At 39.0% G+C, this 12608-nt stretch overlaps 1 protein-coding gene across 1 annotated transcript in view; it reads right to left on the bottom strand.

The window, feature by feature from the left end:
- The window catches only part of ca16b (carbonic anhydrase XVI b), a 129285-nt gene that overhangs the window by 46928 nt on the left and 69749 nt on the right, over positions 1–12608 (bottom strand). Inside the window, exons 4-6 of the mRNA XM_089009336.1 lie at positions 11173–11321; positions 3677–3772; positions 264–330 (exon numbers count right to left, since the gene is read on the bottom strand). Coding sequence (XP_088865462.1) covers positions 264–330; positions 3677–3772; positions 11173–11321 — 312 coding nt within the window. The remainder of the gene's footprint in view (positions 1–263; positions 331–3676; positions 3773–11172; positions 11322–12608) is intronic.

The raw sequence follows: 12608 nt of genomic DNA, 5'->3' as shown, positions 1-12608 counted from the left end.
CCCGGTTATATCGATACTATTTCTATGCACGCACGGAGAAAATTACATGCAAACAGGGTTGGATATATCGATAGTCCCGGTTATATCGATATTTTTTCGGACTCCCTTGAATATCGATATAACGAGACTTTACTGTATATATATATGCACCTGATAACATGATAAACAGTATATATATATATATATATATATATATATATATATATATATATATATATATATATATATATATTTATTTTTTTTTTTTTTTCTTAATTACTTACCATGATGTACGACTCCTTTCAAACCCTGGATGATGGGTTCGACTGCAGGGTTATCTTTTTGGCCGAGCTGCAAGAAACAGAAGATTACAGAAGAGATTACAAATGATAACGACACTGAGATAATAGCAGATAATAAGAGCTTCATGGGAGCATTTATTGAAATTCATCATTATGAAAAATCAGTCAGAGAGTATATCGTTCCTTTGGAAACTATAAGAATATGACCCAAAACTTTCATTGTCATGTCACAGGCAACTAATTTGTTATGTAACGATGAATCCTACAAACTTGTGCAAATGTTGGAATCAAGCATAGTCTACTATTTGGATGTTAAAAAAACAACAGTGAGTCTCCTATAATGAAACAGTGAGTCTCTGATGTCATCAACCAAAAACCTCATAACTTTTTGGAATGCGTCTCCTCGACCCAGTTTTGGGTCTCATCCCTCCTGAAAAGGGTCTATAGCAGCTACAGAATCTCAATCCACTTTCCTGTGTCATTAATAAAAATTGACTTCAACTCAAGGATATGACTATTTTTGAGGTTAGCTATGTATCCTTGGAGACATTTCATTATTTTATCGGCTTTATGAGGCTTCTTTGGTTGCTGTTATTCAAAGTGACTTTTGTCATTCAACAACCAAGGAGGAATAGAAATTCTCACCGGGACAAACGTCATCTTACCCTTTCTTTATGGTGACAAAATCTGTCCATAAGTGCTCAAATTCACTTTGCACATCGTTATCTATGTCCTACATAGGGCGATGAGAACAGACACGCACACGTAAACATTCACACGCACACACACGCACACACAAAGTGTTGGGAAGCAAGGACTGATCTTCCCATGCTTAACATTAATTCAGGTCAGTCCGAGGAGAATAATTATGTGAAAGTGAATGCTGAATGTGGATAATACACACACCTTAGAGGCCACTAATAGGCCTTTGGGGGCTCAAGAAGACTCCTCTCATTGATTAGAAATGGTAAAACTTAGCAGATGTGGATGCATGTGTGTATGTGTACTAAAATCCCTCGCTGAGTAAAATGCTATTCAGCGAAATGTGTATGCGAGTGCTAATTGCAGTAAGCAATAGGGCTGTCAGGATCCAACCGAGGTATTTAGGTACTGCTACAGACACGGTCCATCACTGTAGACCCACATTGAAAACACCTGTGTCCTCATTCCAGGCCCCCTCCCCCCAATCCACCTCCATCAGATCACCGACCCTTGTCTCGGCGCCATTAAGCGGAACGTTAGTGCGCATTGATCACCTACCATCAATTGCACAAATACGGCTAATAGAAATTAGGGTGTGACACCGCTGCAGACCCCCGAAGCTGTCAGTCCTTGTGAATGCTTTTCCAAGGTACATAAATCTCGGGGGTGTTCTTACAGTAAATAGAAATTAGGACCGGTGCGATATATCAAGAGCTGGTGTGTTCAGACCTGGAGGGAAGAATTTATAGCATGTCTGTAAGTAAGCGGCAAACTGGTTGAAGCGACAATTTCCTTGCGGAACGCTGTGCAGCGCTTAAATTGACTTTATTGATTTTCTTTTGTGTGTTAATTGATTCCATGTATTGGTTTACTCACTATCTCAAAGAATGAGAACTACCTTGTTCTCACTGAGCGTTAACGTTAGGTTAGCCACGGTGCAGTTCAGATAGCATACCCAGAATGCACTTTTTACCCTTTTATGCACCCAACGACATGCCGTACATGTCACTCCTAGGCCTTCAGTAGTGCTACGTCTGATCGCCATTGACTTTTAGGCTCCACAGCCTGCAGAACTGATTGTGAAGGTGTACAGGTAGATTTTTGTGCCTGGTAACAAATGATGGCTGAAATGATGGTGAAAGATTAATTTACACTATTCTGTGATTCATATATTTTTGGGCCAGCAGAGAAGGCCTTGCAGACCCTGAAGGCCCACCACTGCATGCACCTGATAACATGATAAACAGTCCACTGTAGTGAGCGCTGTTCCTAAAAGGATTCAATTTTACAATTTCACTTGACTTCCCCTAATTTTTTTTACCCAGAAATATGTATTTTTTCATCCATCAATGTCAGTGACATGTAGTGACAGGCAAAACAACAAAATCCTCTTCCATGGCTTGGCATGTCTAGCCACCTTTTGCCATTTATATAAAAGAATCCCTTAAGTTACAGGCTCTGGCGAGTATATCGGCTTTACCATCGGCTACACTGAAATTGTACACAAAGCCAACTTGTGAGTAAACAGAGACAAGATCGGCATTCGTACAATGATACAGTATATCTATTTTGTGATGTGCTATGAGACAGCCTCTAATGTAAATTGGAGGCCCCGGTTTAATAAAAGTTGGGAATCACAGATACACACAAAGGATAGTGTCAACTATAAATATAACTATGCATGAAACAAAGCTCAAATGTAATACCAGGCAAAAAAAAAAAAAAAAAAAAAAAAAAAAAAAAAAAAAAAAAACACGCGAGGACACCCAGCATTATGCAGTGCTCCAAATCATAGGCTGTAGGCTTCGAAGGACTCGACCAATGCAATTTACGGAGGCACTTCTTCAAGCCGTGCCAACCTTTGTTAAATGGGAGTGCATAATGTATGGCATTTTGGCACAGGTACCTTGCTGTCACTTTAGGTTATGGAAAATAAGGGCGCTTTCTGAGCAGGCTTTGACTTGGGTGGGGCTTTGAATGATGCGACCCTAAAAATGGAACATGGCGTTTTACACAGCTTTCTATCAGGGGCCCTGGGAGGGGCTATTACAAAGCAAGGACTTGACGCAGTCGCATCTCGGCTGAATTACTGTAATGCACTTCACTTTGGAGGCAGCCAGTCCTCCATGAAGTGTATCCAGCTGGTCCAGAATTCTGCTGCTTGCCTCTTGACTGGTACTCAGAAGAGGGAGCTCGTTAGAGCTCCTACTCTGGAATCCTTTCACTGGCTCCCTAAACATTTTAGAGTTCTTTTCAAGATGTTATTATTTGTCTTCAAATCTTTAATTGGCTCATCCACCTCTACACACCTTCCCGATACCTTAGGTCTGTATTAGATGTGCTAAAAACTAATCAGAGTCTCAGAGGGGATCGAGCCGTTGCTGGTCCCACTCTCTGGAGTGACCTGCTACTGAACCTTCGGTAACCCCCCTCACTGCCTATCTTTGAAACCCGCCTCAAAACTCACTTGTACTCTTTAGCATTTGACTTAGCATGATTCAGACCTGATCTTAGTTTTACTCCCTGGTGCTAGCTACTATCTTTGTTACTGCTTTATTTGCTGTATAGGATAGTTGTCCTTGCTAAACGCTTTGTTACAGCTTCAGCTGTTGTTAAAGCGCTATATAAATCAATATGTATTGTATTCTATTGTATTTTTACGTTGTTACATTATTGTTTTGGTGATGCTTTACCTCAAAGAAGACCGACATGGCGGCAATGATGCGTCTCTCCTTGATGGCGGCGCTGAGGCTGTCAAAGTCATCGGAATTGTAAAGGTAGATCTGCATCTGGGATGGGAGACACAGCATACATCGCTTGAGGAGTGGACAAGGAGAAGTAACTGTCCTCTCATAAATCTCTCCTCTCACACACAACGCACTCCAGGGAAGCTGATGAAAGCCTTTTTTTCTTTTTTCTTTTTTTTTGGGGGGGGGGGGGGTGGGGTGTATAAAAGGGTGTATTTATCACAGCCATAAATCTCCTATAATGTGTGCCGTTCCTTTTTGTGTTCCGTCACTGCTGGAGGATGCTTCAGAAATACCACATCCCGTTCCTCGGGGCTACAGTGCATACAGAGACAGGCAAGGCTTTAGGAATGTGCTCTTTTCCAGCAGGAAGATCTAAGGGAATAAAACGCTTCTCATCAGTGCTCCCAATTACCTTAAATCACCCGCAACACTGTTTCTGGTTCCACAACAAAGCTTAAAAAGTGCGGCTGTAATGTGAAAACCATGATAGAAGGTGTACGGAACACCTGACAAGCCACCATTTGCTATCAAAAAGAATTTGATTGCTTTCATTTCCGAGCAGACACATAATGACATGTGACGATGATCAAAATCAGCAAATGATTGTAAAGGTAGTAATTGGACCTATCCGTCATCACAGTCTAGAGACTCTTTAATTTGAAAAAGCCTTTCATGTCACTGAACCAAGTTAATTGCCAATAAGAAAAAAGGTCCTAGGTGTTGATTTAATTTAAGAGCACAGCTTTCAAAAGGACAACTTTCAAAGTGGCAGACAAGTGCTGACAACATGCAAAAAAGTAGGGGAGACAAATGGAAAATAAAAATATTTGGGATCCATGGTTATGCAAATGAGAATAAGAAGAGTGAAACCAAATTCAGGTGACTTACAACAGTTGCACCTTAAAGGACAACCAAATTCACTTTTTTGTTTCCTAACTGACATCAGAAAAAAACGTTTTATAGCGTCTAAAATACCCAAAACACGCAGTATGATATTTTTATTCAAATGCAAATGACTTAAAGTGTTCAAACTCTGCAAAAAAATGAGCTGCGAATTGGGCATTTTCAGAAAGTCCAGCCCCCAGTTCATGACGTCACGCCAAGACGTCTTGCATTGCTGGAGAATCAAAACAATGGCTTCTGAATCGGATAATATGCTTTCTTGTTACACATCCAGTTATGAATATGATATAAATAGTTCCGAAGAGGAAAGCATACATGTTTGCAATCGATTAAATAATTTATTCCGTGCCATTTTGAGGCAACATTGGGAGGAAACGGATCACCAAAAAAGAGGCAGAAAATGGCGATCGAGCTCCTGTGAGGAATTAATCAGTCCATTTCCACAGGCTGATACATTCCTTATATGGAGCTTGGTCGCCCTCTTCTAGCTCTTTTTGGTGCAACATGACGTTTTCAGACCAAACAAGCACAGCAAAATGCATTGACGTGATGGAAGGACTGCTACAATGTGTCCTTTTTTCGGTCAGGGGCGTTCCTTCAGTGACGTAGGGTGAGGACTCGTCACCAACTCAAAAACAAGACTTCCAGAATATTTAGCGCGAGTCTTAAAACGTAAAATATAGCTATATGCAGTGGAATCTTTGTAAAATACGCTCAGTAGAAGTCATTTGAAGCCATTTTACAAATTATGGACACAACTTGTCCGGAGACGTCGGTTGTCCTTTAAGTGTAACTAATTTGTTGTCTGGGAATGCTACAAGAAGGAAAGCGTGCCCGGCTTTCGCTGTCACATGGCATTAACCACATCACACAATTAAAAGGGCTCCCTTGGGTCTTCATTCAGACACAGAGATGGGCTTTTGTGACGCCGCACTTGTTAACAAGTGTACTTTGGAAAACAGGGTATTCAATCACAAAACACTTTCATAGCAGACCCTAAAAGGCAATGTTGCTGAAAGCACACCGCTTGATTTGCACACTTCGTTTCACCGTACGTCTTCAAGATCTGATGCTAATTTCCTGTTCAATTTAACGTGTTGATTTTTAAGCTGCCAACCCAGGTGGTCTAACCACACTCACACTCCTTTGTTTCCTGGCATGGCACATTCATGAATGCATTTACCACACTCTGAAGAATATCTCCCGTTCTGAGAGTTATGACAAATTGTGACCGCAAACTGAACGGCAGAAAAATAAATATTACAAAGGGAAAAACATTTCAATTATTTACCCCTCGCTCACTCCATGGAACTGTTCATTTCTATGAGTTATTCTTTGGTCTGAGTTTGGCCAAAGTGTGTGCAGAGCCGCATTCAACATTCCAATTTAAGTGAAAATGGATGAAAAGCTTTTCATGCTTGGCATCATTTCCCACGATAGCGAGGTGTTGAGGCACAAGAAGAAGAAAATAAGAAATAAGTGTGTGGGAGGAAAGGTCTCATATTTTTCCAACTCTTGCTACCAGAGCTGTTTGTTGTTAAATGTTTTTGTCTAAAGCACAGTATGATTCTCTCACATCAATCCCACGCAAGTATCCTGCATTGCATCCAATTTGCCAGTGCATTGGATTATATTTTAACCAAGAATTGAATGTCACAGTTTACTTTATATGTAGAGCTACAGCGACGATAAATATCTTTTATTTGAGTAACGTCAAAGGCATGTCGATGACATAAAGAGAATAATGAGGCAATATATCTGGATTGAGCGGTAATTGTGGGAATAATACGCAATCAGTTGATTAGAATGAAACCAAATGAAATGAATTTAATTATTTCACCTTGTCATGACAGAGTAAAAGTAAAAGAAAATTTTTTTAAAGCGAGGCGAGGTCGAAGGCAGTTATTACTCATAGCGAGAATTGGGCCATACCCGACCACTTCATCGATGCCTCAACATCAATTGTAAGATATTACAAATTGTTACATGTATGTACAATATATAACTTTTGAAACACATTTGTTTCATTTCTCATCGTACAGAAGAAATATATTTTAACATTGACCTGAAAAATATGATGACAGCCACATTCTGTTTCTAAATAACAGTACCATGCCTATGGGTAGAATAATATATTTCATGCATATTCCATGAAAAAGTACGTGTGAAAAATTGCATACCTTTTCACATAAAAATGTAGTATATGTAAGCTACCATCCAACCATCCATTTTCAAATCCACTTATCCTCATGAGATTCACTGGCATGCTGAAGCCAATCCCGGTCGTCTTGGGTTATATCGAGCTGGTTGCCAGCCATTCACCGGGCACACATATACGAACAACCATTCACACCCGCTAATACTCGCATCAAGGGACAATTTAGACTGTACCCTTAACCTGCCATGCATGTTTTTAGAATGCGGGATGAAATTAAAGTACCCGAAGATGACCCAACCAGGGACTGGGTTGACGTGCAAATTCCGTATGGGAAGCTCAAAGCCGAAATTGAACTTTGCACCTCTGTATGGTCTGCCAGACAAGTAAATCAGGCCATCACCATTCCTTTCAGCTATAAACGCGTCACATTTTTGTTGTCATGTTAAAAAAATAATTAAAAAAAATCCTTTCACTCGATAGTGAGACAAAGCAGGAGTTCTATCTGTGTGTTGAGGGGGATGGTGTGGAACATAACTGCCTGTTCATGTGTGTGTAAATATATATGTATAGAAAAAAATACTACTTAGAGAAGGCATCTCATCGTATTTGTAGTTGTATTTGCTATATAAATCAGGATGTATAATATTGTATTGTATTCCGTGCCAGTTTGTATTCATCGATATCCTTTTCTTGAATATTGAGAGGTGAACACATTGCACGTAAAAATGTTCTGTATTTTGTTTTTCTACTTCTTCCTTTCCTTTCCTCTTCCTTTTATCACTTTGCTGTTGTGAAATGTACATTACTCCACTGCAAGACTAATAAAGGCTAATCCAATCCAAAACTGAACGGATATTGTATTGTTGTCAATATCAGACAGCAATCTAGGTAGTAATATCAGTATTGTATTGGAAGTGAAAAAGTTCAGAATGTCTTTTACGCACCATGTTTAACCATCAATATTAATTAACACAAAGTACAAAAAGTAGCATTGGCAATCAGTGAGTGCTTGTCAAATGTCCATATTAAGATCAAGTAAGAATAACCTAATTACAATCCAGCTCGACTTCACGCATTAGCCTCTTGCGTTGATGGAGCTTGAATGGCTGTTATGGTTGTGCTACAAGCGACAGAATACAAATGCAAAATATCCAACTCATAAAAACAGAGGAAACAATCAGTCTTGTGCTACAGTGATGAATGTTGATGTGGTGACAAAGACACAAACTTATTGTAAATCCATTGTGACTCATAATGCATGACTCTTGAAATCCATCGTCACATTACACGTGTGAAATACAAACAGCATATAGGTGCAAGCCAGTACATTTCTGAGTTGTGATTTGCAATCTATGTAAAATTATTCGAACCCGTGTGACACGTTAATATAGTACATTATATGAAAAGATCTCCCGATGGAACCCTCAGGGAAAAAACAAATCAACCGATTCATTTTTCATTGTGCTACTTGCGCAAACAGGTGGGCCGTCTATCGATTTGTCCACTCCACTCTCATGTAAGAGCCTGTGTGTTTGTATTAACGTCAAGCTCGGGAGCCACCAACCAAGCGGCCCTCTTTGTTTATTTTATTACATGACCATGTTATAAAAGCCAGCAAGGTCCGTATAGTAGTACAATACAATTTGTCTTTCCAGCAGTGGATAAATGTACGTGTGGTTTAATGCTAGGGGGTGGCAGGTGGGAGAAACATTTGCATGTTTTTTTTTAACAGTATAATGCGTCTCAGGGCTAGAGGTGGCTGCGGAATGCAGTGCTGAAAATTCCACATTTAAGGTCATATTCGCTGTGCAAGTACAAAAGATGTGCACGGTAAAGTTTAACGCTAACACGTATGTAAGCCTCGTAGATGAATGGCACCAATTGTCCTTGATAGGTTTTTTTTTAACTTTGAGTAATTTCAACACATGAAGACAGACGTTATACTTATAGATGTTTTCTTTATCCTCTACGGCAGGGGTGTCAAAGTAATTTTTTGCCGCGGGCCACATTGTAGTTATGGTTTCCTCTCGAGGGCCGTTATGAATTTGGTGAACCCATTAGAATGTTTAAATCCCTTCAAATATTACATATAGAGCACACAAATTAATGAATAACTCGTTTTCAAATCTGAAGTCAAGAATAATGACTTTTATTGTGGTTGACATCCAAAAATATGAAATTTTGGCTCAGATTTTAGCAATCATCATGGAATTTAACAAGTTTGATTTGCTTTCGCGGGCCGAAAAAAATGATGTGGTGGGCCGGATTTGGCCCGCGGGCCTTGACTTTGACACCTGTGCTCTACGGGAACACACATTACAGCAGTTTACCGTACTTTAATTGTGAAAATCTTTTTCGTTTACAACAGCATAAAAGAACTATACTGCCCGCTGTGGTCATGGCACACACACCATAAGGATTACCAACACTTTTTAATAATAATAATAATTAAAATAATAATAATAATAATAATAATAATAATAATAATAATAATAATAATAATGATAATGATAATACATTTAATTTATAAGCACCTTTCAAAACTTTCAAAAGCACTTTACAGTCACGGGATAAGGTTTTCTGTGGGTGAGCAGTGCCAGCCAGACGTGCCAGCGTCCACTCAACCCGGAATTAACTCAAATATGAAATGTTCATCGGCACAATAACATTCAAATAAAATAAAACTACTCACCATTAATGGTGCAAAAAGAGTTTAATTCTTTATATTGTACTTAAGTATGGCAAAGAATTTTCTGACCGGCTGTGGTCTGAACCTAGAGCAAGCGCAAAATGAAAAAGTTGCAAAATGACATGGACAGAATGAGATGGACAAAAATAGGTGGACTTTGCTGGCTAACTCACATTTTCACAAATGTTAATCAGCCATGCTTGAACAAGCAAAGGCACATATTATTGTAAAAATAAAAATTGTGGCTCACTTTAAATGCAATGTTTATCCATTAAAATTTTTGCATGATTTTTCACCGTGTTAATGGCCATAGCAACATGTCCAACCAACCCTAATGTTTTATGGACATGCGGTACATGTTAACAAAATTAATGAGGTATTTAAAGTACCCACACATCATGAACCGGATAATGGGTAAAATATGTGTTTCACATTCAACACGCATCAAGCCTGTCCATGAGCAAGCAAAAACGCTCATCTAAAAAGACCCGGTGCCAAAATCTCTATATTTGAAACGAAGTATCTAATTTATGATCAATTTTAGCTTTTCCTAACAACGGTGCAGCCACTTATTTGGAGGCACATGATCAAAAGGGCTGAGCTGTATACCAGCAAGCTGAATGCAAAATGGCAATGCAAAAATTCATCTAATTATAGAGGCATTCAGGATCAAAAGCTGTGTGTGCTGAGACGCTAAAGAAAGCAGAAGGACTTGAGCTATGCAGCTGCAGACGAAAGGGACACACAGTAACTACCACTTTCACACCCTGTTATTTATAACCAATTACTGCAGCAATATTTTGATAAGTATTGTAAAATACTCACTATTTACAATTTATTTAAATAGAAAGGGCATTGTGCAAGGAAATAAAACATACATATAATAATTTTGTTCAGAATCCACCAGCAATGTTTTCAGACTAACAATCTACATTCCTATTCATTTCATTGCAGGAGGAGTTCGTTTTTTTTTTTTTCCCCCTTTCTATCTGTCATCTTAAAAGTATATTGTGACCTTCAACAAAAAACAACTAAAGATGTTTCTAGAGTGAAAATCAAGGTCACTTTGAACCTATCCAGTTTCTGCGCAAAACCTCTACCCTCTTAACAACTCTATGAAATAATAATGGAGTGGAATTTGTGGCTATAAATTACAATTAGTAGGAAGGCTATCAAGGTAGAACGCAACCCCTCCACATATTCATTTATTTGTTTTTTTCGCTCGCTCGCTGGCCAGTCTGTCTATCTATCCATCTATCCACAGTATCTATCTATGTACCTAAATACCTACCTACCTATTTATTTATTTATTTATTTATGTATTTATTTATGGCAACGTTTTATTGCATAGAACACTGCCCAGGACGAGTGCTATAGTGTTGGGTTTCTCGCATATAATCTTAGCAGTAACTCACATGATTCGTTGTATCTTGCGCTAAGAATCGGTTGAGATTAGACGTATTGATCGCTTCATCTGATGTTCTTTGGCCACTTTCATATTTTATATATATTTTAAAATATGTAAAGGCTTGCAGAAAGAGCGCAGAAAACAGAAAGAAAAACTATTAGTGGATAAGACTACATCGTGTCTATTAGAATGGAAATATACTGGCTGTCCTTGTACGTCCACTTGAATCATGCTCATGGTGTTGTATATTTGTCACCAAGCGTGTGGACAGAATGCTTTACCTCAACAGGAAATCGTCTGCCGTTGATGCTATGCTCTGAACCCGCTGATGCATTACTTTGGCCCCAGTGAAACTCCATCTTCTCGGCTTTAAAGCGGCCTGGTAGCCCGGCACCTCGCACAAAGTAGTCATCCTTCAGAAGGACAGCAACTAAGGACAGCAAAGACACCAGACGATTGAAACACCATTGATGAAAAATAAAGCAGCAAATGGACAGATTTGGTCTGGTGAAGTTGTTTTACAAAATTGCAAAGAGAGAGGAAAATGAATGTTGGAAGTTGCTTATCGTTTTATGAGTGTGGCTGTTTTATTAATATACAGTAAAGTCTCGTTATATCGATATCGGTTATATCGATAGTACTGCTTATTACGATACTCTTTCTATGAACGCAAGGAGAAAATTTACATGCCGCAGGATCGTATATATCGATAGTCCGGTTATATCGATATTTTTTCCGACTCCCGAGAATATCGATATAACGAGACTTTACTGTACTTATTTATTGAAAATCAAACGCAAAATGCAACAGACAACAAAGATGAAAAATGACAAGAATATATTGTTGTATGGCATGTTTTACTGTAGTTCAAACTCGGAGGCAAACGTTTGTATTGACATTATATCATTGGGTAAACAATAAAACAATTAAAACATGAACATATTAGAGTTGATTGTTACCAAATGTTAGAATAATTTGTGTTGGGATAAGAAATTATCACTGTATTGATCGGCAAATAGCTTCCGTTCATGTTTGTAAAATCTCTTTTATGTTCTTTGGCATTCATTTGGGTACATGAATTGTATCATTGAGTTTGTTAAAAAATGTGGACCTCTATTTTCGGGGATGTCTTTGACATGGAATGAGAGAACCCTTCACCATGGACATTATTTCACCACATTGGAGCTGAATGGTGTCGACTTGCTGATTTGGGGGAAGAAAATACCCCAAAAAAATAAAGAAACAATCCTATGTGATTTTATTACAGCGGCGATAGAAACATTTTTGAATCTAAAGCCCTTTAGTTTGTCTGCACTTGATATCATTAGCCAGATTAGGCCTTGTGTTGTGTCGGCTGATCCCCCGTTACAGGGGGATTTAGACAGCTTCTCGGGCCACTTGTAATCATATCACAAAGGCACACACAGACCCCAAGTCAATACGGAAGACGGGAAGAACACGCTGTGCACAGAGACTGGGTGAAATCATGACAAACGTAACGGATCACCCCGTGATGGAAAGCAGGGAGACATTTGAGAAACGTTGATATTCAGGGAAAATGGGAGTGAAGAGCAGAGAAGAGCATCAGGTGACGAAGGATGAGCCGAGCGCCTGTCGCGAGGCTCCAAAGAAATCTGCCGGGAGCATTAACATGCCAGTGCTGCTTAAGATTACGGCATAGCTCACAGAGAAAAGGGTTTTAGATGTGGGAGATTTT

The sequence above is a fragment of the Hippocampus bargibanti genome, linkage group LG12 (genome assembly GCF_051943395.1).
Source record: "Hippocampus bargibanti isolate YZ-2025 linkage group LG12, ASM5194339v1, whole genome shotgun sequence".
NCBI lineage: Eukaryota > Metazoa > Chordata > Actinopteri > Syngnathiformes > Syngnathidae > Hippocampus > Hippocampus bargibanti.
Note: the sequence above shows the minus strand (reverse complement) of the source record. Positions and strands in the feature narration are given on the sequence as shown.